Source organism: Ips typographus, linkage group LG14 (assembly GCF_016097725.1).
Source record: "Ips typographus isolate SLU linkage group LG14, UJ_Ityp_2.0, whole genome shotgun sequence".
NCBI lineage: Eukaryota > Metazoa > Arthropoda > Insecta > Coleoptera > Curculionidae > Ips > Ips typographus.
The window spans coordinates 3,431,738-3,456,384 of NC_138435.1; the positions used below are offsets into that span (position 1 = coordinate 3,431,738).

Sequence of the window (24,647 nt, forward strand, 5' to 3'; positions counted from 1 at the left end):
GACAGGGTTTTTTGAACTCTTCCCTGCAGGGTTGCACATTTTGGGCTGTTACAGCCCTGTTTTAGCTCCGATTTAGTTCATATTTGGTTTGCGAGTAAAGTACAGTCTGAGCTACCACCTGCCAAAAAAATCACTATTCTAAGTGGTTTAGAATGGAAATTATGGCCAATTTGCCGTTCCCGGACAGGGTTTTTAAATTTTTCCCTGCAGGGTTGCACATTTTGGGCTGTTACAGCCCTGTTTTACCTTTGATTTAGTTCAAATTTGGTTTGTGGATAAAGTACAGTCTGATCTACCACCAGTCAAAAAATCACTCTTCTAAGTGGTTTAGAATGCAAGTTATGGCCAATTTTCCGTTCCCGGACAGGGTTTATAAATTCTTCCCTGCAGGGTTGCACATTTTGGGCTGTTACAGCCCTGTTTTACCTTTGATTTAGTTCATATTTGGTTTGCGAGTAAAGTACAGTCTGAGCTACCACCAGTCAAAAAATCACTCTTCTAAGTGGTTTAGAATGCAAGTTATGGCCAATTTTCCGTTCCCGGACAGGGTTTTTAAATTCTTCCCTGCAGGGTTGCACATTTTGGGCTGTTCCAGCCCTGTTTTAACTCTGATTTAGTTCATACTTGGTTTGCGAGTAAAGTACAGTCTGAGCTACCACCTTTCAAAAAAATCACTATTCTAAGTGGTTTAGAATGGAAGTTATGGCCAATTTGCCGTTCCCGGACAGGGTTTTTAAATTCTTCCCTGCAAGGTTGCACATTTTGGGCTGTTACAGCCCTGTTTTACCTCTGATTTAGTTCATATTTGGTTTGTGGGTAAAGTACAGTCTGAGCTACCACCAATCAAAAAATCACTGTTTTAAGTGGTTTAGAATGGAAGTTATGGCCAATTTGCCGTTCCCGGACAGGGTTTTTCAATTCTTCCCTGCAGGGTTGAACATTTTGGGCTGTTACAGCCCTGTTTTTACTCTGATTTAGTTCAAATTTGGTTTGTAGGTAAAGTACAGTCTAAGCTACCACCTGTCAAAAAATCACTATTCTAAGTGGTTTAGAATGGAAGTTATGGCCAATTTGCCGTTCCCGGACAGGGTTTTTTAACTCTTCCCTGCAGGGTTGAACATTTTGGGCTGTTACAGCCCTGTTTTTACTCTGATTTAGTTCATACTTGGTTTGCGAGTAAAGTACAGTCTGAGCTACCACCTGTCAAAAAATCACTCTTCTAAGTGGTTTAGAATGGAAGTTATGGCCAATTTGCCGTTCCCGGACAGGGTTTTTAAATTCTTCCCTGCAGGGTTGAACATTTTGGGCTGTTACAGCCCTGTTTTACCTCTGATTTAGTTCATACTTGGTTTGCGAGTAAAGTACAGTCTGAGCTACCACCAGTCAAAAAATTACTATTCTAAGTGGTTTAGAATGGAAGTTATGGCCAATTTGCCGTTCCCGGACAAGGTTTTTAAATTTTTCTCTGCAGGGTTGCACATTTTGGGCTGTTCCAGCCCTGTTTTACCTCTGATTTAGTTCATATTTGGTTTGTGGGTAAAGTACAGTCTGAGCTACCACCAGTCAAAAAATCACTATTCTAAGTGGTTTAGAATGGAAGTTATGGCCAATTTGCCGTTCCCGGACAGGGTTTTTTAACTCTTCCCTGCAGGGTTGCACATTTTGGGCTGTTACATCCCTGTTTTACCTCTGATTTAGTTCATATTTGGTTTGTGGGTAAAGTACAGTCTGAGCTACCACCAATCAAAAAATCACTGTTTTAAGTGGTTTAGAATGGAAGTTATGGCCAATTTGCCGTTCCCGGACAGGGTTTTTCAATTCTTCCCTGCAGGGTTGAACATTTTGGGCTGTTACAGCCCTGTTTTTACTCTGATTTAGTTCAAATTTGGTTTGTAGGTAAAGTACAGTCTAAGCTACCACCTGTCAAAAAATCACTATTCTAAGTGGTTTAGAATGGAAGTTATGGCCAATTTGCCGTTCCCGGACAGGGTTTTTTAACTCTTCCCTGCAGGGTTGAACATTTTGGGCTGTTACAGCCCTGTTTTTACTCTGATTTAGTTCAAATTTGGTTTGTGGGTAAAGTACAGTCTGAGCTACCACCTGTCAAAAAATCACTCTTCTAAGTGGTTTAGAATGGAAGTTATGGCCAATTTGCCGTTCCAGGACAGGGTTTTTTAACTCTTCCCTGCAGGGTTGCACATTTTGGGCTGTTACAGCCCTGATTTACCTCTGATTTAGTTCATATTTGGTTTACGAGTAAAATACAGTCTGAGCTACCACCAGTCAAAAAATCACTATTCTAAGTGGATTAGAATGGAAGTTATGGCCAATTTGCCGTTCCCGGACAGGGTTTTTAAATTCTTCCCTGCAGGGTTGCACATTTTGGGCTGTTACAGCCCTGTTTTACCTCCGATTTAGTTCATATTTGGTTTACGAGTAAAATACAGTCTGAGCTACCACCAGTTAAAAAATCACTATTCTAAGTGGTTTAGAATGGAAGTTATGGCCAATTTGCCGTTCCCGGACAGGGTTTTCAAATTCTTCCCTGCAAGGTTGCACATTTTGGGCTGTTACAGCCCTGTTTTACCTCTAATTTAGTTCATATTTGGTTTGCGAGTAAAGCACAGTCTGAGCTACCACCAGTTAAAAAATCACTATTCTAAGTGGTTTAGAATGGAAGTTATGGCCAATTTGCCGTTCCCGGACAGGGTTTTCAAATTCTTCCCTGCAGGGTTGCACATTTTGGGCTGTTACAGCCCTGTTTTACCTCTGATTTAGTTCATATTTGGTTTGTGAGTAAAGTACAGTCTGAGCTACCTACCAGTCAAAAAATCACTACTCTAAGTGGTTTAGAATGGAAGTTATGGCCAATTTGCCGTTCCCGGACAGGGTTTTTAAATTCTTCCCTGCAGGGTTGCACATTTTGGGCTGTTACAGCCCTGTTTTACCTCTGATTTAGTTCAAATTTGGTTTGCGAGTAAAGTACAGTCTGAGCTACCACCAGTCAAAAAATCACTACTCTAAGTGGTTTAGAATGGAAGTTATGGCCAATTTGCCGTTCCCGGACAGGGTTTTCAAATTCTTCCCTGCAGGGTTGCACATTTTGGGCTGTTACAGCCCTGTTTTACCTCTGATTTAGTTCATATTTGGTTTGCGAGTAAAGTACAGTCTGAGCTACCACCTGCCAAAAAAATCACTATTCTAAGTGGTTTAGAATGGAAATTATGGCCAATTTGCCGTTCCCGGACAGGGTTTTTAAATTCTTCCCTGCAGGGTTGCACATTTTGGGCTGTTACAGCCCTGTTTTACCTCTGATTTAGTTCAAATTTGGTTTGCGAGTAAAGTACAGTCTGAGCTACCACCAGTCAAAAAATCACTACTCTAAGTGGTTTAGAATGGAAGTTATGGCCAATTTGCCGTTCCCGGACAGGGTTATTAAATTTTTTCCTGCAGGGTTGCACATTTTGGGCTGTTACAGCCCTGTTTTACCTCTGATTTAGTTCATATTTGGTTTGCGAATAAAGTACAGTCTGAGCTACCACCAGTCAAAAAAATCACTATTCTAAGTGGTTTAGAATGGAAGTTATGGCCAATTTGCCGTTCCCGGACAGGGTTTTTTAACTCTTCCCTGCAGGGTTGCACATTTTGGGCTGTTACAGCCCTGTTTTACCTCCGATTTAGTTCATATTTGGTTTACGAGTAAAATACAGTCTGAGCTACCACCAGTCAAAAAATCACTATTCTAAGTGGTTTAGAATGAAAGTTATGGCCAATTTTCCGTTCCCGGACAGGGTTTCCAAATTCTTCCCTGCAGGGTTGCACATTTTCGGCTGTTACAGCCTTGTTTTACCTCTGATTTAGTTTATATTTGGTTTGGGAGTAAAGTACAGTCTGAGCTACCACCAGTCAAAAAATCACTATTCTAAGTGGTTTAGAATGGAAGTTATGGCCAATTTGCCGTTCCCGGACAGAGTTTTCAAATTCTTCCCTGCAAGGTTGCACATTTTGGGCTGTTACAGCCCTGTTTTACCTTTGATTTAGTTCAAATTTGGTTTGTGGATAAAGTACAGTCTGAGCTACCACCAGTCAAAAAATCACTATTCTAAGTGGTTTAGAATGGAAGTTATGGTCAATTTGCCGTTCCCGGACAGGGTTTTTAAGTTCTTCCCTGCAAGGTTGCACATTTTAGGCTGTTACAGCCCTGTTTTACCTCTGATTTAGTTCATATTTGGTTTGCTAATAAAGTACAGTCTGAGCTACCACCAATCAAAAAATCACTGTTTTAAGTGGTTTAGAATGGAAGTTATGGCCAATTTGCCGTTCCCGGACAGGGTTTTTAAATTCTTCCCTGCAGGGTTGAACATTTTGGGCTGTTACAGCCCTGTTTTTACTCTGATTTAGTTCAAATTTGGTTTGCGAGTAAAGTACAGTCTGAGCTACCACCAGTCAAAAAATCACTATTCTAAGTGGTTCAGAATGCAAGTTATGGCCAATTTGCCGTTCCCGGACAGGGTTTTTAAATTCTTCCCTGCAGGGTTGCACATTTTGGGCTGTTACAGCCCTGTTTTCACTCTGATTTAGTTCATATTTGGTTTACGAGTAAAGTACAGTCTGAGCTACCACCTGTCAAAAAATCACTATTCTAAGTGGTTTAGAATGGAAGTTATGGCCAATTTGCCGTTCCCGGACAGGGTTTTTTAATTCTTCCCTGCAGGGTTGCACATTTTGGGCTGTTACAGCCCTGTTTTCACTCTGATTTAGTTCATATTTGGTTTACGAGTAAAGTACAGTCTGAGCTACCACCTGTCAAAAAATCACTATTCTAAGTGGTTTAGAATGGAAGTTATGGCCAATTTGCCGTTCCCGGACAGAGTTTTCAAATTCTTCCCTGCAAGGTTGCACATTTTGGGCTGTTACAGCCCTGTTTTACCTTTGATTTAGTTCAAATTTGGTTTGTGGATAAAGTACAGTCTGAGCTACCACCAGTCAAAAAATCACTATTCTAAGTGGTTTAGAATGGAAGTTATGGTCAATTTGCCGTTCCCGGACAGGGTTTTTAAGTTCTTCCCTGCAAGGTTGCACATTTTAGGCTGTTACAGCCCTGTTTTACCTCTGATTTAGTTCATATTTGGTTTGCTAATAAAGTACAGTCTGAGCTACCACCAATCAAAAAATCACTGTTTTAAGTGGTTTAGAATGGAAGTTATGGCCAATTTGCCGTTCCCGGACAGGGTTTTTAAATTCTTCCCTGCAGGGTTGAACATTTTGGGCTGTTACAGCCCTGTTTTTACTCTGATTTAGTTCAAATTTGGTTTGCGAGTAAAGTACAGTCTGAGCTACCACCAGTCAAAAAATCACTATTCTAAGTGGTTCAGAATGCAAGTTATGGCCAATTTGCCGTTCCCGGACAGGGTTTTTTAACTCTTCCCTGCAGGGTTGCACATTTTGGGCTGTTACAGCCCTGTTTTCACTCTGATTTAGTTCATATTTGGTTTACGAGTAAAGTATAGTCTGAGCTACCACCAGTCAAAAAATTACTATTCTAAGTGGTTTAGAATGGAAGTTATGGCCAATTTGCCGTTCCCGGACAGGGTTTTTAAATTCTTCCCTGCAGGGTTGCACATTTTGGGCTGTTACAGCCCTGTTTTCACTCTGATTTAGTTCATATTTGGTTTACGAGTAAAGTACAGTCTGAGCTACCACCTGTCAAAAAATCACTATTCTAAGTGGTTTAGAATGGAAGTTATGGCCAATTTGCCGTTCCCGGACAGGGTTTTTTAATTCTTCCCTGCAGGGTTGCACATTTTGGGCTGTTCCAGCCCTGTTTTAACTCTGATTTAGTTCATACTTGGTTTGCGAGTAAAGTACAGTCTGAGCTACCACCTGTCAAAAAATCACTATTCTAAGTGGTTTAGAATGGAAGTTATGGCCAATTTGCCGTTCCCGGACAGGGTTTTTCAATTCTTCCCTGCAGGGTTGCACATTTTGGGCTGTTACAGCCCTGTTTTACTTCTGATTTAGTTCATATTTGGTTTGTGAATAAAGTGCAGTCTAAGCTACCACAATTCAAAAAATCACTCTTCTAAGTGGTTTAGAATGGAAATTATGGCCAATTTGCCGTTCCCGGACAGGGTTTTTAAATTTTTCCCTGCAGGGTAGCACATTTTGGGCTGTTCCAGCCCCGTTTTGAGTCCGATCGAGCTGATTTTTTCTACACACATTCCCAACACCTTGGGCTATAACCCGTCAAAAAAATCACCATTCTCCGATACCTGGGAGGGAAGTTATGGGCGTTTTGCCGTGCGCGGACAGCGCCAAGTGGGCAAAAACTGACCGAAACGACCCGCAAAAGACTCCCAAATGTGTTGTTTAGTGCCGCTAAAGAATGATTGATGGTTTGCCGTATTAAATTAGGAAAAAATCCACGTTTTGCCTGGAAATTTGTCCATATTAACATAATTAAAAAGTACATTATTCAACGTCATCCATCACTCAGACTGTCAACTGTTTTCGCTCATTTTCCCTCGAAAATTTACTCCCATTCTCGTTGAAACGGTGTAAACCCTTTTTTACGGTCATTCAGGGGAGAAAAACCGCAAATTTCCCTGTTTTACCACGTTTGCGCTATTTCACGTCAACTTGAAGTTCAACCTCTTGGAACTTCGTTCCAGTGAGAGATACAGAAAAAAGTGCGGTTAGGTGTTTTAAAGAGAATTTCATGGGCTTTAAAACGCTTTTTTACCGCACTTTGTACGGTGAAAAACAACCGAGTTATGGGCTGTCATAGTGACAACACCACTTTGTGAGTTTTCCAGCTGGTACTAACTGCGTTTACCTTCATTTTTAGTATTGCAAACCAGTGTAAACCCACTCATTCAAGTGCAGAATGACATTCTAAACCTTTTTGCTCTCTTGCGAAATTTCTGTAACTCTAACCGTTGCCGAGATATTCGAAATTTTTGGGAAAGCATTGGCCCCTCCCCAGAAAGTTGGTTTTTAGTGGTTTTAACCTCGTGAAACTCGGTTATTTGACAAGATACGTCATAAATTCATAGAATCTGATTGGTTGGGGAGTTTAAGACCTTTCCAAATCTGGGTGGCGCGTTTTTCTAACTTAATCAATAACGGCGCTAGAGGGCGTTAAAGTTCCTAGAGGAGGGGAGAAAAAGGGTTTTCTGGACCTTTCTCGAAAACCTTCCAAGCTATCTTAATGAAATTTTCAGGACTGTTAGATCTCTCCAATGTGGATTTTTTGCTTTCTATACATTTTGGCTGTAAAAGCTACAGTTTTTGAGTAAATTGGGGGAGAAGTTTCATTTGGCCCCTCCCCAGAAAAGTTCTGTCTCATTCTACTTAAACCCTCAATAACTCCCTTATTTGATTAGATACGACAAAAATGCTTTTAAAGTGATCGATAGCCAAGAGTACAAGCTTTCAGAAAATGCGGTAAAACGGTTAAAAAAATTTTTTTTTTAGAAAATTAGTTGTCAAATTTTGACAGATTCTGACGTCGTTACTATGACAGTTAGGAGGTTCATTCAAACGTCAAAATGTAGCCTCAAATAGGGACTTTCTTTTATCTGATTACAACTTTTTTGATAACTTTGCTAATAACCGAGATATCCAGCCTGGAAGGCCTCGGTGCGCCAAATTGGAAAATTAGAAAACTTCCATCCTCGGTCAGTCAAATAGTTTTGTTAGTGTTTTAGTTTTTTAGTCATAACTTTTGAAGGAAGCAAGTTACGACAAACGTTTATAGAAGCTTTTTTGTAGCAAATTAAATTCTCTATCCCACAGCGTTTTCGGAATTCGGATCGGATGTCTGGTATCCCAGATAGAGGGCGTGGAAGTTGGGAAACAACAAAACAGTGTTTGGTTAACGATTTAAGTGGTTTATTAGTGTTTTTTGTGATCTCTAATCGTTGTAACTCGTCAACCAAAATAATACCAATACAGTCCTGAGAACGCTTAAAATGCATTTAAACAAAAAAAATAATTTAGTTAGTTGTCAAATTTTGACAGCTTCTGACGTCATTACTATGACAGTTAGGAGGTTCATTCAAACGTCAAAATGTAGCCTCAAATAGGGACTTTCTTTTATCTGATTACAACTTTTTTGATAACTTTGCTAATAACCGAGATATCCAGCCTGGAAGGCCTGAGTGCGCCAAATTGGAAAATTAGAAAACTCCCATCCTCGGTCAGTCAAATAGTTTTGCTAGCGGTTTAATTTTTTTGTTATAACTTTTGAAGGAAGCAAGTTACGACAAACGTTTATAGAAGCTTTTTTGTGGAAAATTAAATTCTCTATCCCCCAGCGTTTGCGGAATTCGGATCGGATGTCTGGTTTCCCAGATAGAGGGCGTGGAAGTTGCGAAAGAACAAAACAGTGTCGATGGGAGCTTTTAGGTCCTTATCAAAGGTTTTTACGTGTTTCTGCAATTTATGACAGTTCACGTGACTGTCTAGCTAAATTTTGAGGTAAAACCACGTGATATTTGTCAAAACTGTTAAAAATTTGCTTTTAATATGCAAAAATTACAGTTTGGAACAAGTTTCTTGTTTCACAGCGTGTTTCTGAGTTTTCTGACCGTTATTTTGACAGCTGTCACGTGACAAAAATTTTGACGTTTGGCACAAATGTCAAGTGGGTCAACTAGTATAACCTCACAAAAATTCCAGAATTTTTCGTGAAAAAATAACGGAGTTACAGAGTGAAACACGTTAGAACCTCCTTAAAGCACTTTTCCAAAAACAATTTTCAAAAAATCATAAAAAATCCAAAATGAAAACTGAAAATTTTGACGTTTTGGCACAAATGTCAAGTGGGTCAACTAGTATAACCTCACAAAAATTTCAGAATTTTCCCTGTAAAAATAACAAAGTTACAGGGTGAAACACGATAGAACCTCCTTAAAGCACTTTTCCAAAAAGAATTTTCAAAAAATCCTAAAAAATCCAAAATGACAACTGAAAATTTTGACGTTTTGACACAAATGTCAAGTGGGCCAAGGAGTATAACCTCACAAAAATTCCAAAATTTTCCCTGTAAAAATAACGAAGTTACAGGGTGAAACACGTTTGAACCTCCTTAAAGCACTTTTCCAAAAAGAATTTTCAAAAAATCGTAAAAAATACAAAATGACAACTGAAAATTTTGACGTTTTGACACAAATGTCAAGTGGGCCAAGGAGTATAACCTCACAAAAATTCAGAATTTTTCGTGAAAAAATAACGAAGTTACAGGGTGAAACACGTTAGAACCTCCTTAAAGCACTTTTCCAAAAAGAATTTTCAAAAAATCGTAAAAAATCCAAAATGACAACTGAAAATTTTGACGTTTTGGCACAAATGTCAAGTGGGCCAAGGAGTATAACCTCAGAAAAATTCCAGAATTTTCCCTGTAAAAATAACGGACTTACAGGGTGAAACACGTTAGAACCTCCTTAAAGCACTTTTACAAAAACAATTTTCAAAAAATCATAAAAAATACAAAATGACAACTGAAAATTTTGACGTTTAGGCACAAATGTCAAGTGGGGCATGGAGTATAACCTCACAAAAATTCCAGAATTTTCCCTGTAAAAATAACGAAGTTACAGGGTGAAACACGTTAGAACCTCCTTAAAGCACTTTTCCAAAAACAAATTTCAAAAAATCCTAAAAAATCCAAAATGACAACTGAAAATTTTGACGTTTTGGCACAAATGTCAAGTGGGTCATGGAGTATAACCTCACAAAAATTCCAGAATTTTCCCTGTAAAAATAACGAAGTTACAGAGTGAAACACGTTTCAACCTCCTTAACAAAATTAAGTAAAAACCAAAAAATTTTCAAAAAATCGCACAAAAGGCAAACGACATCCAAAAAATTTGAAACTCGGCACAAAAATCGAGTAGGCCAACTAGTATAACCTCACAAAATTTCAGATTTTTTCCACCAAAAATAACAAAGTTACAAGCAATTAAAAAATAATGCCATTAAGGTCCAATTTGGCTCACACTCGCATTATTTCACAACGGAATATGCCATTAAAACGGGATTTTGTAGCACGGGAATGTCACCCTAAATGTCATTTAATAACCGTTCGAACCTCCTTAATAAAATAAAAGCAAATCTACAATTAAACTAGGTTAGGTTAATTCGTATTTAAGTCACGTTTCGTCCCCAAACGAGCCATTATCAGTGTGCACTAAATGCATTTAAATACGCAGATACCGGGATAAAGTACTTAAGGACGGCAACAGCGCTTTTCTAATCAATTTCAAATTAAACGCGACAAGAAAAACATTAAAAAAAAAAAATTTTTTTTTTCAAAAAAAAAATTCAAAATTAATTTTTTTTTTTTTCAAAAAAAATCCAAAAAAAAATGGAATTTTTTAGAATTTTAACTTTGGCAACACTGTTTTTCGCAAACGAAGCCTTGCAGACCGAATTAAATATTCAGGACGCCTCTGGAAAATTACTAAAATTTATTAACACACACAGTGGCGTAGAAACGAAATTGGCAGAAAATTCGGCCATTTTGTATGCGGACGACACTGGTTATGGCAATCCAGGCGACTTGATTTACAGGTAATTATTAATTAATTAAAACCAGTGGCGTAGTTGTGACAATTAGGGTGAATTTCCCGTGAAACCAAATTCAGTTTTAATGGGAATTTCCGTTGAAAAGCCGTTTTGGTGCAAGCGAAACTGGACCTTAATGACGTTAATGTTTAATTGCTTGTAACTTTGTTATTTTTGGTGGAAAAAATGTGAAATTTTGTGAGGTTATACTAGTTGGCCTACTTGATTTTTGTGCCGAGTTTCAAATTTTTTGGATGTCGTTTGCCTTTTGTACGATTTTTTGAAAATTTTTTTGGTTTTTACTAAAGTTTGTTAAGGAGGTTGAAACGGGTTTCACCCTGTATCTCCGTTATTTTTACAGGGAAAATTCTGATTTTTTTTGAGGTTATACACCTTGACTCGCTTGACATTTGTGCCAAAACGTCAAAATTTTCAGTTGTCATTTTGGATTTTTTACGAATTTTTGAAAATTGTTTTTGGAAAAGTGCTTTAAGGAGGTTCAAACGTGTTTCACCCTGTATCTTCGTTATTTTTAAAGGGAAAATTCTGGAATTTTTGTGAGGTTATACTCCTTGACCCACTTGACATTTGTGCCAAAACGTCAAAATTTTCAGTTGTCATTTTGGATTTTTTACGATTTTTTGAAAATTGTTTTTGGAAAAGTGCTTTAAGGAGGTTCTAACATATTTCACCCTGTATATTCGTTATTTTTACAGGGAAAATTCTGGAATTTTTGTGAGGTTATACTCCTTGACCCACTTGACATTTGTGCCAAAATGTCAAAATTTTCAGTTGTCATTTTGGATTTTTTACGAATTTTTGAAAATTGTTTTTGGAAAAGTGCTTTAAGGAGGTTCAAACGTGTTTCACCCTGTATCTTCGTTATTTTTAAAGGGAAAATTCTGGAATTTTTGTGAGGTTATACTCCTTGACCCACTTGACATTTGTGCCAAAACGTCAAAATTTTCAGTTGTCATTTTGGATTTTTTACGATTTTTTGAAAATTGTTTTTGGAAAAGTGCTTTAAGGAGGTTCTAACATATTTCACCCTGTATATTCGTTATTTTTACAGGGAAAATTCTGGAATTTTTGTGAGGTTATACTCCTTGACCCACTTGACATTTGTGCCAAAATGTCAAAATTTTCAGTTGTCATTTTGGATTTTTTACGATTTTTTGAAAATTGTTTTTGAGAAAGTACCTTAAGGAGGTTGAAACGTGTTTCACCCTGTATCTTCGTTATTTTTAAAGGGAAAATTCTGGAATTTTTGTGAGGTTATACTCCTTGACCCACTTGACATTTGTGCCAAAACGTCAAAATTTTCAGTTGTCATTTTGGATTTTTTACAATTTTTTGAAAATTGTTTTTTCAAAAGTGCTTTAAGGGGGTTCTAACCTGTTTCACCCTGTAACTTGGTTATTTGTACAGGGAAAATTCTGGAATTTTTGTGAGGTTATACACCTTGACTCGCTTGACATTTGTGCCGAAACGTCAAAATTTTCAGTTGTCATTTTGGATTTTTTAGGATTTTTTGAAAATTCTTTTTGGAAAAGTGCTTTAAGGAGGTTCTATCGTGTTTCACCCTGTAACTTCGTTATTTTTTTAGGAAAAATTCTGGAATTTTTGTGAGGTTATACTCCATGACCCACTTGACATTTGTGCCAAAACGTCAAAATTTTCAGTTGTCATTTTGGATTTTTTTCGATTTTTTGAAAATTGTTTTTGGAAAAGTGCCTAAGGAGGTTCTAACGTGTTTCACCCTGTATATTCGTTATTTTTACAAGGAAAATTCTGAATTTTTTTTAGGTTATACTAGTTGACCCACTTGACATTTATGCCAAATGTCAAAATTGTCAGTTGTCATTTGGCTTTTCTACGATTTTTTGAAAATTTCTTTTAGGAAAGTGCTTTAAGGAGGTTGTAAATTTGAGTTAAAGTGCGATTTTGACATGTTCCAGTTTGACAGCCCATAACTCGGTTGTTTTGACAGCTACATGCCAGTTTTTTTACACCAAATTAAAGCCCTTGAAATTCTCTACAAATCACTTTCTTAGGGTTATGTCATTAAACTGTCAAATAACCAAGTTATGAAGCATTAAATACCGAGTGGACTGAGTTGTTGTTTGGGTTTTTGACACTTTCCAGTTTGATAGCTCGTAACTCGGTTGTTTTGACAGCTACCTGAGAGTTTTTTATACCAAATTAAAGCCCGTTAAATTCTCTACAAATCACTTTCTTAGAGTTATGTCATTAAACTGTCAAATGACTAAGTTATGAAGCATTAAATACCGAGTGGACTGAGTTGAAGTTGGTGTTTTTGTCACTTTCCAGTTTGACAGCTCGTAACTCGGTTATTTTGACAGCTACATGACAGTTTTTTATACCAAATTAAAGCCCTTTAAATTCTCTACAAATCACTTTCTTAGAGTTACGTCATAAAACTGTCAAATAACTAAGTTATGAAGCTTTAAATACCGAGTGGACTGAGTTGAAGTTGGTGTTTTTGTCACTTTCCAGTTTGACAGCTCGTAACTCGGTTATTTTGACAGCTACATGACAGTTTTTTTACACCAAATTAAAGCCCTTGAAATTCTCTACAAATCACTTTCTTAGAGTTACGTCATTAAACTGTCAAATAACTAAGTTATAAAGCTTTAAATACCGAGTGGACTGAGTTGATGTTTGGGTTTTTGACACTTTCCAGTTTGACAGCTCGTAACTCGGTTATTTTGACAGCTACATGACAGTTTTTTTATACCAAATTAAAGCGCTTGAAATTCTCTACAAATCACTTTCTTAAGGTTATGTCATTAAACTGTCAAATAACTTAGTTATGAAGCATTAAATAGAGAGTGAACTGAATTGAAATGTGAGTGTGACAGCTATCACTTTGACAGCCGATAACTCGGTTATTTTGACAGCTACAGGGTGGTTCAATATACCAAATTAAAGCCCTTTTAACCCTCTTTTGACCACCCTGTACAGTGTTGCAGCGCACACTTAAATAACCGAGTTATTGACCGCCCAATACAGGGTGGACTCAGTTTGACACTTTCCACTTTGACACCCCCTAACTCGGTTATTATAACAGCTACAGGGTGCGTCAAAAACTTGAATTGTAGCCCTAGAAACCCTCTTTCCGAATAAATGACTGGAAATTCCAATTATCGTTCGGGTAATTTTAAAACGCCCTCCGTAACCTCGAGGGATTCTTAACAAATTGACAAATCGAGTTGGCGAGGCCTTTTAACTTGTTAATAAGCTCCTCAATGATGGGGAAAAACATAAAAGGCCCTTAAGAGACCCTTTTTAAGGGTCCCACGTAAAAAAAAAAATAAATAATCGCTTTTCTTACGACGCTATCAGGAAAAGTGGTTTTTTCCGGAAATTTCCATCCCAACTAATTTTTTTTTGGTTTTTTTTGTGATTAACTGCGAGATAATTGAAGGATTTTTGGTAATTTTTAAAATTAAAAAAAAAAAAACAAACGCTTAGGGGTGGAGAAAATGGCTCCTGGAGGACAACCAATCGTTCAGACTTAAACAAGATTTTTGAAAATTTCTAGAAAATTTATTTTTTCCTGTACGGATCTGTAATTTTCAGGGATTGATCAGCACATATTCTAGTATATTTGGTAATTTTTTCAAAATTTTATTTCCCAGAGTAACGGAGTTACAGGGTGAAACGTGCAATAGGGTACCAAACTCTTTTTCTGAATGTCAGGGAAATTTCAAAAATTTCTCAAAAATTTACTTTTTATTTCTCAGACTTGAATTTCTCAGGAATAGTACAAATAGGCCACTAGTCTCTCCATAAATTTTTTCAGAATGTTTCCTCTTCTACTTCCGGAGATACTGGCTCTGTTTGCCTCCATGAGGTTTGGGAAGGTCAGAAAAATTTCAAAAATTTCTCAAAAATTCACTTTTTATTTATCAGACTTGAATTTCTCAGGAATAGTACAAATAGGCCACTAGTCTCTCCATAAATTTTTTCAGAATGTTTCCTCTTCTACTTCCAGAGATATTGGCTCTGTTTGCTTTCAAGAGTTTTGTGAAGGTCAGAGAAATTTCAAAAAATTCTCAAAAATTCACTTTTTATTTCTCAGACTTGGGCCTCTTAGGATTTGTACAAATAGGCCATAAGTATCTCCATAAATTTTTTCAGAATGTTTCCTCTTCTACTTCCGGAGATACTGGCTCTGTTTGCCTCCATGAGGTTTGGGAAGGTCAGAGAAATTTCAAAAATTTCTCAAAAATTCACTTTTTATTTCTCAGACTTGGGCCTCTTAGAATTTGTACAAATAGGCCATAAGTATCTCCATAAATTTTTTCAGAATGTTTCCTCTTCTACTTCCGGAGATACTGGCTCTGTTTGCCTCCATGAGGTTTGGGAAGGTCAGAGAAATTTCAAAAATTTCTCAAAAATTCACTTTTTATTTCTCAGACTTGGGCCTCTTAGAATTTGTACAAATAGGCCATAAGTATCTCCAGAAATTTTTTCAGAATGTTTCCTCTTCTACTTCCAGAGATACTGGCTCTGTTTGCTTCCATGAGGTTTGGGAAGGTCAGAAAAATTTCAAAAATTTCTCAAAAATTCACTTTTTATTTCTCAGACTTGGGCCTCTTAGGGTTTGTACAAATAGGCCACAAGTATCTCCAGAAATTTTTTCAGAATGTTTCCTCTTCTACTTCCAGAGATACTGGCTCTGTTTGCTTCCATGAGGTTTGGGAAGGTCAGAAAAATTTCAAAAATTTCTCAAAAATTCACTTTTTATTTCTCAGACTTGGGCCTCTTAGGGTTTGTACAAATAGGCCACAAGTCTCTCCATAAATTTTTTTAGAATGTTTCCTCTTCTACTTCCAGAGATACTGGCTCTGTTTGCTTCCAAGAGTTTTGTGAAGGTCAGAGAAATTTCAAAAAATTCTCAAAAATTCACTTTTTATTTCTCAGACTTGGGCCTCTTAGGATTTGTACAAATAGGCCACTAGTCCTTCCATATTTTTTTTCAGAATGTTTCCTCTTCTACTTCCAGAGATACTGGCTCTGTTTGCTTCCATGAGGTTTGGGAAGGTCAGAGAAATTTCAAAAATTTCTCAAAAATTCACTTTTTCCAGTAGAACCTTGAAATTTTCAGGAGTTGTTCACAACAGTTGGTAGTTTGTTGCTGCAATTTTTCAGAACGTTTCCTCTCCAAATGAGGGAATTACAGGGACTCGAACTAACTCCCTGACACATTCCTCCCTCCTCCTCCCCCCTTGTCCCAGCCTCCGTCCCCCTCCCCTATTGTATTTTCCGCTCGAAAATTTATAGCCAATATTCCGGACATAAGAGAAAATAACTCGCACCCAACTTCGGTTCCCTTTCATTCCATTTTCCGTCCGTAAATTGCTCAAATTCAATTCCAGATACAGGGAATCAAACGACGTCCTGCAAATCAGAGAAGTTATTGTCCTGCCGGAAATAAGTTCGGACGTCCAAGAGGTCCAATGGTATGCGGTCACTTCGGCCCGTCGCATTACAACGGTTAGAGTGCTAAATTTCGGCCGGGACAGGGCCTACGCTGTCCGAATTGACGTGGCCGGAAACGAGGTTCAAACGATCCTGAGAATCCCGTCCAACTACGACCCAAGAGTTATGATTGAAGTGTACGGATTTTAGGGACATTCCGGCCTGTCCCCAGACCAGGCCAACCCGAAAAAAAAACCACAAAAAACACTAATAAACCACTTAAATCGTTAACCAAACACTGTTTTGTTGTTTCCCAACTTCCACGCCCTCTATCTGGGAAACCAGACATCTGATTCGAATTCGGCAAACGCTGGGGGATAGAGAATTTAATTTGCTACAAAAAAGCTTCTATAAACGTTTGTCGTAACTCGCTTCCTTCAAAAGTTATGTCCAAAAAACTAAACCGCTTGCAAAACTATTTGACTGACCGAGGATGGGAGTTTTCTAATTTTACAATTTGGTGCACTCAGGCATTCCAGGCTGGATATCTCGGTTATTAGCAAAGTTATCAAAAAAGTTGTAATTAGATAAAAGAAAGTCCCTATTTGAGGCTACATTTTGACGTTTGAATGAACCTCCTAACTGTCATAGTAACGACGTCAGAAGCTGTCAAAATTTGACAACCAACTAAATTATTTTTTTGGTCTAAATGCATATTGAGGGTTTTCAGGACTGTATTGGTATTATTTTGGTTGACGAGTTACAACGGTTAGAAATCACAAAAAACACTAATAAACCACTTAAATCGTTATCCAAACACTGTTTTGTTGTTTCCCAACTTCCACGCCCTCTATCTGGGAAACCAGACCTCCGATCCAAATTCCGCAAACGCTGGGGGATAGAGAATTTAACTTGCTACAAAAAAGCTTCTATAAACGTTTGTCGTAACTCGCTTCCTTCAAAAGTTATGTCCAAAAAACTAAACCGCTTGCAAAACTATTTGACTGACCGAGGATGGGAGTTTTCTAATTTTACTATTTGGTGCACTCAGGCATTCCAGGCTGGATATCTCGGTTATTAGCAAAGTTATCAAAAAAAGTGTAATTAGATAAAATAAAGTCCCTATTTGAGGCTACATTTTGACGTTTGAATGAACCTCCTAACTGTCATAGTAATGACGTCAGAAACTGTCAAAGTTTGACAACTAATTTTCTAAAAAAAAAATTTTTTTTTTAACCATTTTACCGCATTTTCTGAAAGCTTGTACTCTTGGCTATCAATCACTTTAAAAGCATTTTTGTCGTATCTAATCAAATAAGGGAGTTATTGAGGGTTTAAGTAGAATGAGACAGAACTTTTCTGGGGAGGGGCCAAATGAAACTTCTCCCCCAATTTACTCAAAAACTGTAGCTTTTACAGCCAAAATGTATAGAAAACAAAAAATCCACATTGGAGAGATCTAACAGTCCTGAAAATTTCATTAAGATAGCTTGGAAGGTTTTCGAGAAACGCCTAGAAAACCATTTCCCCCCCCTACACTTGGAACTTTAACGCCCTCTAGCGCCGTTATTGGTTAAGTTAGAAAAACGCGCCACCCAGATTTGGAAAGGTCTTAAACTCCCCAACCAATCAGATTCTACGAATTTGTGACGTATCTTGTCAAATAACCGAGTTTCACGAGGTTAAAACCACTTGGAACAAACTTTCTGGGGAGGGGCAAATGCTTTTTGCTTCCACGCCCTCTATCTGGGAAACCAAACATCCGATCCGAATTCCCCAAAAGCTGAGGGATAGAGAATTTAATTTTCTACAAAAAAGCTTCTATAAACGTTTGTCGTAACTTGCTTCCTTCAAAAGTTATAAGAAAAAAACTAATACACTAACAAAACTATTTGACTGACCAAGGGTGGGAGTTTTCTAATTTTACAATTTGGTGCACTGAGGCATTCCAGGCTGGATATCTCGTTTATTAGCAAAGTTATCAAAAAAGTTGTAATAAGATAAAAGAAAGTCCCTACATGAGGCTACATTTTGACGTTTGAATGAACCTCCTAACTGTCATAGTAATGACGTCAGAAACTGTCAAAGTTTGACAACTAATTTTCTAAAAAAAAAATTTTTTTTAACCGTTTTACCGCATTTTCTGAAAGCTTGTGCTCTTAGCTATCAATCACTTTAAAAGCATTTTTGTCGTATCTAATCAAATAAGGGAGTTATTGAGGGTTTAAGTAGAATGAGACAGAACTTTTCTGGGGAGGGGCCAAATGAGACTTCTCACCCAATTTACTCAAAAACTGTGGCTTTTACAGCCAAAATGTATAGAAAACAAAAAATCCACATTGGAGAGATCTAACAGTCCTGAAAATTTCATTAAGATAGCTTGGAAGGTTTTTGAGAAAGGTCCAGAAAACCCTTTTTCTCCCCTCCACTAGGAACTTTAACGCCCTCTAGCGCCGTTATTGGTTAAGTTAGAAAATCGCGCGACCCAGATTTGGAAAGGTCTTAAACTCCCCAACCAATCAGATTCTACGAATTTGTGACGTATCTTGTCAAATAACCGAGTTTCACGAGGTTAAAACCACTTGGAATAAACTTTCTGGAGAGGGGCAAATGCTTTTTGCTTCCACGCCCTCTATCTGGGAAACCAAACATCCGATCCGAATTCCCCAAAAGCTGAGGGATAGAGAATTTAATTTTCTACAAAAAAGCTTCTATAAACGTTTGCCGTAACTTGCTTCCTTCAAAAGTTATAAGAAAAAAACTAATACACTAACAAAACTATTTGACTGACCAAGGGTGGGAGTTTTCTAATTTTACAATTTGGTGCACTGAGGCATTCCAGGCTGGATATCTCGTTTATTAGCAAAGTTATCAAAAAAGTTGTAATAAGATAAAAGAAAGTCCCTACATGAGGCTACATTTTGACGTTTGAATGAACCTCCTAACTGTCATAGTAATGACGTCAGAAACTGTCAAAGTTTGACAACTAATTTTCTAAAAAAAAAATTTTTTTTAACCGTTTTACCGCATTTTCTGAAAGCTTGTGCTCTTAGCTATCAATCACTTTAAAAGCATTTTTGTCGTATCTAATCAAATAAGGGAGTTATTGAGGGTTTAAGTAGAATGAGACAGAACTTTTCTGGGGAGGGGCCAAATGAAACTTCCCACCCAATTTACTCAAAAACTGTGGCTTTTACAGCCAAAATGTATAGAAAACAAAAAATCCACATTGGAGAGATCTAACAGTGTTGAAAATTTCATTAAGATAGCTTGGAAGGTTTTTGAGAAAAGCCTAGAAAACCATTTGCCCCCCCTACACTTGGAACTTTAACGCCCTCTAGCGCCGTTATTGGTTAAGTTAGAAAAACGCGCCACCCAGATTTGGAAAGGTCTTAAACTCCCCAACCAATCAGATTCTACGAATTTGTGACGTATCTTGTCAAATAACCGAGTTTCACGAGGTTAAAACCACTTGGAACAAACTTTCTGGGGAGGGGCAAATGCTTTTTGCTTCCACGCCCTCTATCTGGGAAACCAGACATCCGATCCGAATTCCGCAAACGCTGAGGGATAGAGAATTTAATTTGCTACAAAAAAGCTTCTATAAACGTTTGTCGTAGCTTGTTTCCTTCAAAAGTTATGAAGAAAAAACTAAACCGCTTGCAAAACTATTTGACTGACCGAGGATGGGAGTTTTCTAATTTTACTATTTGGTGCACTCAGGCCTTCCAGGCTGGATATCTCGGTTATTAGCAAAGTTATCAAAAAAACTGTAATTAGATAAAAGAAAGTCCCTCTTTGAGGCTACATTTTGACGTTCGAATGAACTTCCTAACTGTCATAGGAATGACGTCAGAAACTGTCAAAGTTTGACAACTAATTTTCTAAAAAAAAAATTTTTTTTTAAAACCGTTTTACCGCATTTTCTGAAAGCTTGTGCTCTTAGCTATCAATCACTTTAAAAGCATTTTTGTCGTATCTAATCAAATAAGGGAGTTATTGAGGGTTTAAGTAGAATGAGACAGAACTTTTCTGGGGAGGGGCCAAATGAAACTTCTCCCCCAATTTACTCAAAAACTGTAGCTTTTACAGACAAAATGTATAGAAAACAAAAAATCCACATTGGAGAGATCTAACAGTGTTGAAAATTTCATTAAGATATCTTGGAAGGTTTTTGAAAAAAGGTCCAGAAAACCCTTTTTCTCCCCTCCACTAGGAACTTTAACGCCCTCTAGCGCCGTTATTGGTTAAGTTAGGAAATCGCGCAACCCAGATTTGGAAAGGTCTTAAACTCCCCAACCAATCAGATTCTATGAATTTATGACGTATCTTGTCAAATAACCGAGTTTCACGAGGTTAAAACCACTAAAAACAAACTTTCTGGGGAGGGGCAAATGCTTTTCCAAAATTTCCCAAAAAACTCGAATATCTCGAAAACGGTTAGAGTTACAGAAATTTAGCGAGAGACCAAAAAGGTTTAGAATGTCATTCTGCACTTGAATGACTGGGTTTACCCTGGTTTCCGGTACTAAAAATGAAGGTAAACGCAGTTAGTACCGGCAGAACAACTCACAAAGTAGTGTTGTCACTTTGACAGCTCGTAACTCGGTTGTTTTTCACCGTACAAAGTGCGCTAAAAAAGCTTTAGAAAGCCCTTGAAATTCTCTTTAAAACACTTTACCACACTTTTTTCTGTATCTCTCACTGGAACGAAGTTCCAGGAGGTGGAATTGAACTAGCTTGAAGTTGTGCCAGTAAAGTACATTGAGCAATTAGGTCGCAAATATCTCGGTTAATAGCAGAGTTAGCAAAAAATTTGTTTTTACATAAAAGAAAGCCCTGATCCAGGGCTATATTTTGACGGTTGACGCAACTTGACAACTGTCATAGTAGTGACGTCAGATGGTGTCAAAGTTTGACAACCCTTCTTAGGGCCTTCATGCAATAGCACCCTAACTCCCCTCCCCCCTAACTGTATTTAAGCTGGTTTTTCCGGTATTTTCTTAAATTTGGCAACAAAAATTTGTATTCAATCACGCGGGCACGTCGATCGACAAAGAAAAATCGTTTTTCCCCGAAATAATGGATGTGCGCGGTGAAAAGCTGCATTTTCCACACTCGAACGACCGTCGAGGTGATAATTTCCGGTAAAAACACCAAAATCGCATCCTCCCATCCCCCATTCGAGTCATTAAACTGTTTTTGAACCACTGGTTTGATGGGATTTTTCAGAAAAATCACCTTCAAGTGTCCCAGAGGTTCCTAAAAAGTAAACTGAAATTTCAAAAAATTCTCACAAATTCAGTTTTTCATTTGCAACTTTGATTTTCCCTGGACTTGTAAAGACAGTCCAGGAGAACGTCCCTGAATTTTTTCAGATTTTTTACTCCACTGGATCCAGAGATACGGCCGTTATATAACGCCCTAAAAAAATACGCAAAAGCGCCTTAATTTGCAGCCCATTCCTGTAATGATACTTCCTACAGTCAATTTGACCTTAAAATTGACTTAAAATGTTGTAACGGCCGTTATCACGAAGTAACGCCCTAAAAAAACACAAAAACTACTGAAATACAATATTTTGAAGGTCACAGCAATGCTGGTACCACGAATGGTTAAATTGACTAAAAAATTGGATTTCTGAGACCCAAATTAGTAATTAGGGAGAGTTTTGTTAGGGCGTTAGCAATATTTACTAAGCACCCGAAAATTGCAAAACCCATTTTTTGTTTGTGCAACTAGTCGTTTGATCGTGAATAACTCGGTTATTTAAATATTTAGCTAAACTAACCTAAGAAGAGGATTTGTAGCCAATGAAATGGGCTTTCGAACAGCGTTGACCGGAAGTTTGTAAGTTGTACCGTTTGGCCGCTAGAGGGCCTCAAAGTTTTGTCACAGATTTTTTTACAAAAAGCATTTTTTGTTTGTGCAACTGGTCGTTTGATCGTTAATAACTCGGTTATTTAAACATTTAGCTAAACTAACCTAAGAAGATGATTTGTAGCCAATAAAGTGGGCTTTGAAACAGCGTTGACCGGAAGTTTGTAAGTTGTACCGTTTGGCCGCTAGAGGGCCTCAAAGTTTTGTCACAGATTTTCGTCCATATCTCATAACAGGTTCAATTTGGAAGCTTGAAATTTTTACACAACAAGCATCTGTATAGAACGCAACTTTAACTTTCTGTAAATTTTTTTCGTAACGCCCACCGTACGGCCGTAAAAATAAAAACAGTATTTTTTTGAAAATTTTATAACGAGAGTAAATTTGAATTTTTTCGTAACCAGGTTTTTAATTTTGTCTGCCCGAATATTTTTAGAGTGTAAGCGGAAAGTTGGTAAAAAATGCCAGAAAGTGGTAACGGCCGTTATAATAGAGTAACGCCCTAAAAATTTTTCAAAAATTTTGTTAACGCAGTTTTTTTAAAGGCATACCTAAACTGGTACCACACAGAACGCAAAAACCAAAAAAACTGTAGTAACGGCCGTTATAACGGAGCAACGCCCTAAAAAACCACAAAAACTACTTAAATACCATATTTTGAAGGTCACAGCAATACGGGTAGCACGAATGGTTAAATTGACTGAAAAATTGGATTTCTGAGACCCAAATTAGTAATTAGGGAGAGTTTTGTTAGGGCGTTAGCAATATTTACTAAGCACCCGAAAATTGCAAAACCCATTTTTTGTTTGTGCAACTAGTCGTTTGATCGTGAATAACTCGGTTATTTAAATATTTAGCTAAACTAACCTAAGAAGAGGATTTGTAGCCAATGAAATGGGCTTTCAAACAGCGTTGACCGGAAGTTTGTAAGTTGTACCGTTTGGCCGCTAGAGGGCCTCAAAGTTTTGTCACAGATTTTTACAAAAAGCATTTTTTGTTTGTGCAACTGGTCGTTTGATCGTTAATAACTCGGTTATTTAAACATTTAGCTAAACTAACCTAAGAAGATGATTTGTAGCCAATAAAGTGGGCTTTGAAACAGCGTTGACCGGAAGTTTGTAAGTTGTACCGTTTGGCCGCTAGAGGGCCTCAAAGTTTTGTCACAGATTTTCGTCCATATCTCATAACAGGTTCAATTTGGAAGCTTGAAATTTTTACACAACAAGCATCTGTATAGAACGCAACTTTAACTTTCTGTAAATTTTTTTCGTAACGCCCACCGTACGGCCGTAAAAATAAAAACAGTATTTTTTTGAAAATTTTTTAACGACAGTAAATTTGAATTTTTTTGAAATCCGTCTTTTAATTTTGTCTGCCCGAATATTTTTACAATGTAAGCGAAAAGTTGGTACAGAATGCCAGAAAGTGGTAACGGCCGTTATAACAGAGTAACGCCCTAAAAAAATTACAAAAATTTTGTTAACGCAGTTTTTTCAAAGGCACACCTAAACTGGTACCACACAGAACGCAAAAACCACAAAAACTGTGATAACGGCCGTTATAACGGCGCAACGCCCTAAAAAACCACAAAAACTACTTAAATACTATATTTTGAAGGTCACAGCAATGCTGGTACCACGAATGGTTAAATTGACTGAAAAATTGGATTTCTGAGACCCAAATTAGTAATTAGGGAGAGTTTTGTTAGGGCGTTAGCAATATTTACTAAGCACCCGAAAATTGCAAAACCCATTTTTTGTTTGTGCAACTAGTCGTTTGATCGTGAATAACTCGGTTATTTAAACATTTAGCTAAACTAACATGAGAAGATGATTTGTAGCCAATGAAATGGGCTTTCGAACAGCGTTGACCGGAAGTTTGTAAGTTGTACCGTTTGGCCGCTAGAGGGCCTCAAAGTTTTGTCACAGATTTTTTTACAAAAAGCATTTTTTGTTTGTGCAACTGGTCGTTTGATCGTAAATAACTCGGTTATTTAAACATTTAGCTGAACCAACCTAAGAAGATGATTTGTAGCCAATGAAATGGGCTTTCAAACAGCGTTGACCGGAAGTTTGTAAGTTGTACCGTTTGGCCGCTAGAGGGCCTCCAAGTTTTGTCACAGATTTTCGTCCATATCTCATAACAGGTCCAATGTGGAAGCTTGAAATTTTTACACAACAAGCATCTGTACAGAACGCAACTTCTTCATTTTTGGATATGTCATTTCTGACAGTTTTCCGGATAATTCCACGCAAAAACCACGCTCTTACCTCTTTTACTTCCCGAGTTATTAATGTTTTTCCATTGACATGCGTTTTTCATTAATTTCCTACTTTGTGTCATTTCAACCTCGTGAAAACTCCTGAAGGATTTGACAGAAGTGCGTGATTTTTGGATATGTCATTTGTGACAGTTTTCTGATTAAGTCAGCGCAAAAATGACGTTTCTACCTCTTTTACTTCCCGAGTTATTAATGTTTTTCCATTGACATGCGTTTTTCATTAATTTCCTACTTTGTGTCATTTCAACCTCGTGAAAACTCCTGAAGGATTTGACAGAAGTGCGTGATTTTTGGATATGTCATTTGTGACAGTTTTCTGATTAAGTCAGCGCAAAAATGACGTTTCTACCTCTTTTACTTCCCGAGATATTAATGTTTTTCCATTGACATGCGTTTTTCATTAATTTCCTACTTTGTGTCATTTCAACCTCGTGAAAACTCCTGAAGGATTTGACAGAAGTGCGTGATT

General features: G+C 37.5%; 2 protein-coding genes across 4 annotated transcripts in view; one reads left to right on the forward strand and one right to left on the reverse strand.

Annotated features, from left to right (window-relative positions):
* The window catches only part of LOC145737516 (uncharacterized), a 100,586-nt gene that overhangs the window by 27,120 nt on the left and 48,819 nt on the right, over window positions 1-24,647 (reverse strand). Inside the window, exon 1 of one of the 3 annotated variants that reach the window (XM_081992221.1) lies at window positions 24,168-24,605. The exons of the other annotated variants lie outside the window; for them this stretch is intronic. The gene's annotated coding sequence lies outside the window, so the exon portion shown is untranslated. Of the gene's footprint in view, window positions 1-24,167; window positions 24,606-24,647 lie in introns of those variants that run through there. 3 annotated transcript variants of the gene reach the window in all.
* On the forward strand, window positions 10,283-16,313 carry LOC145737758 (uncharacterized). Its single transcript, XM_081992577.1, has 2 exons — window positions 10,283-10,575; window positions 15,975-16,313. Exons 1-2 carry the CDS (start codon window positions 10,370-10,372, stop codon window positions 16,225-16,227), a joined length of 459 nt encoding a protein of 152 aa, XP_081848703.1. The 5' UTR covers window positions 10,283-10,369; the 3' UTR covers window positions 16,228-16,313.

Bases quoted from the DNA above. Each gene is read 5' to 3' on its own strand.
- LOC145737758 (XM_081992577.1), top strand. From the start codon at position 10,370: ATGGAATTTTTTAGAATTTTAACTTTGGCAACACTGTTTTTCGCAAAC. The intron at 10,576-15,974 runs GTAATTATTAAT...ATTCAATTCCAG, and splicing joins CCAGGCGACTTGATTTACAG to ATACAGGGAATCAAACGACG.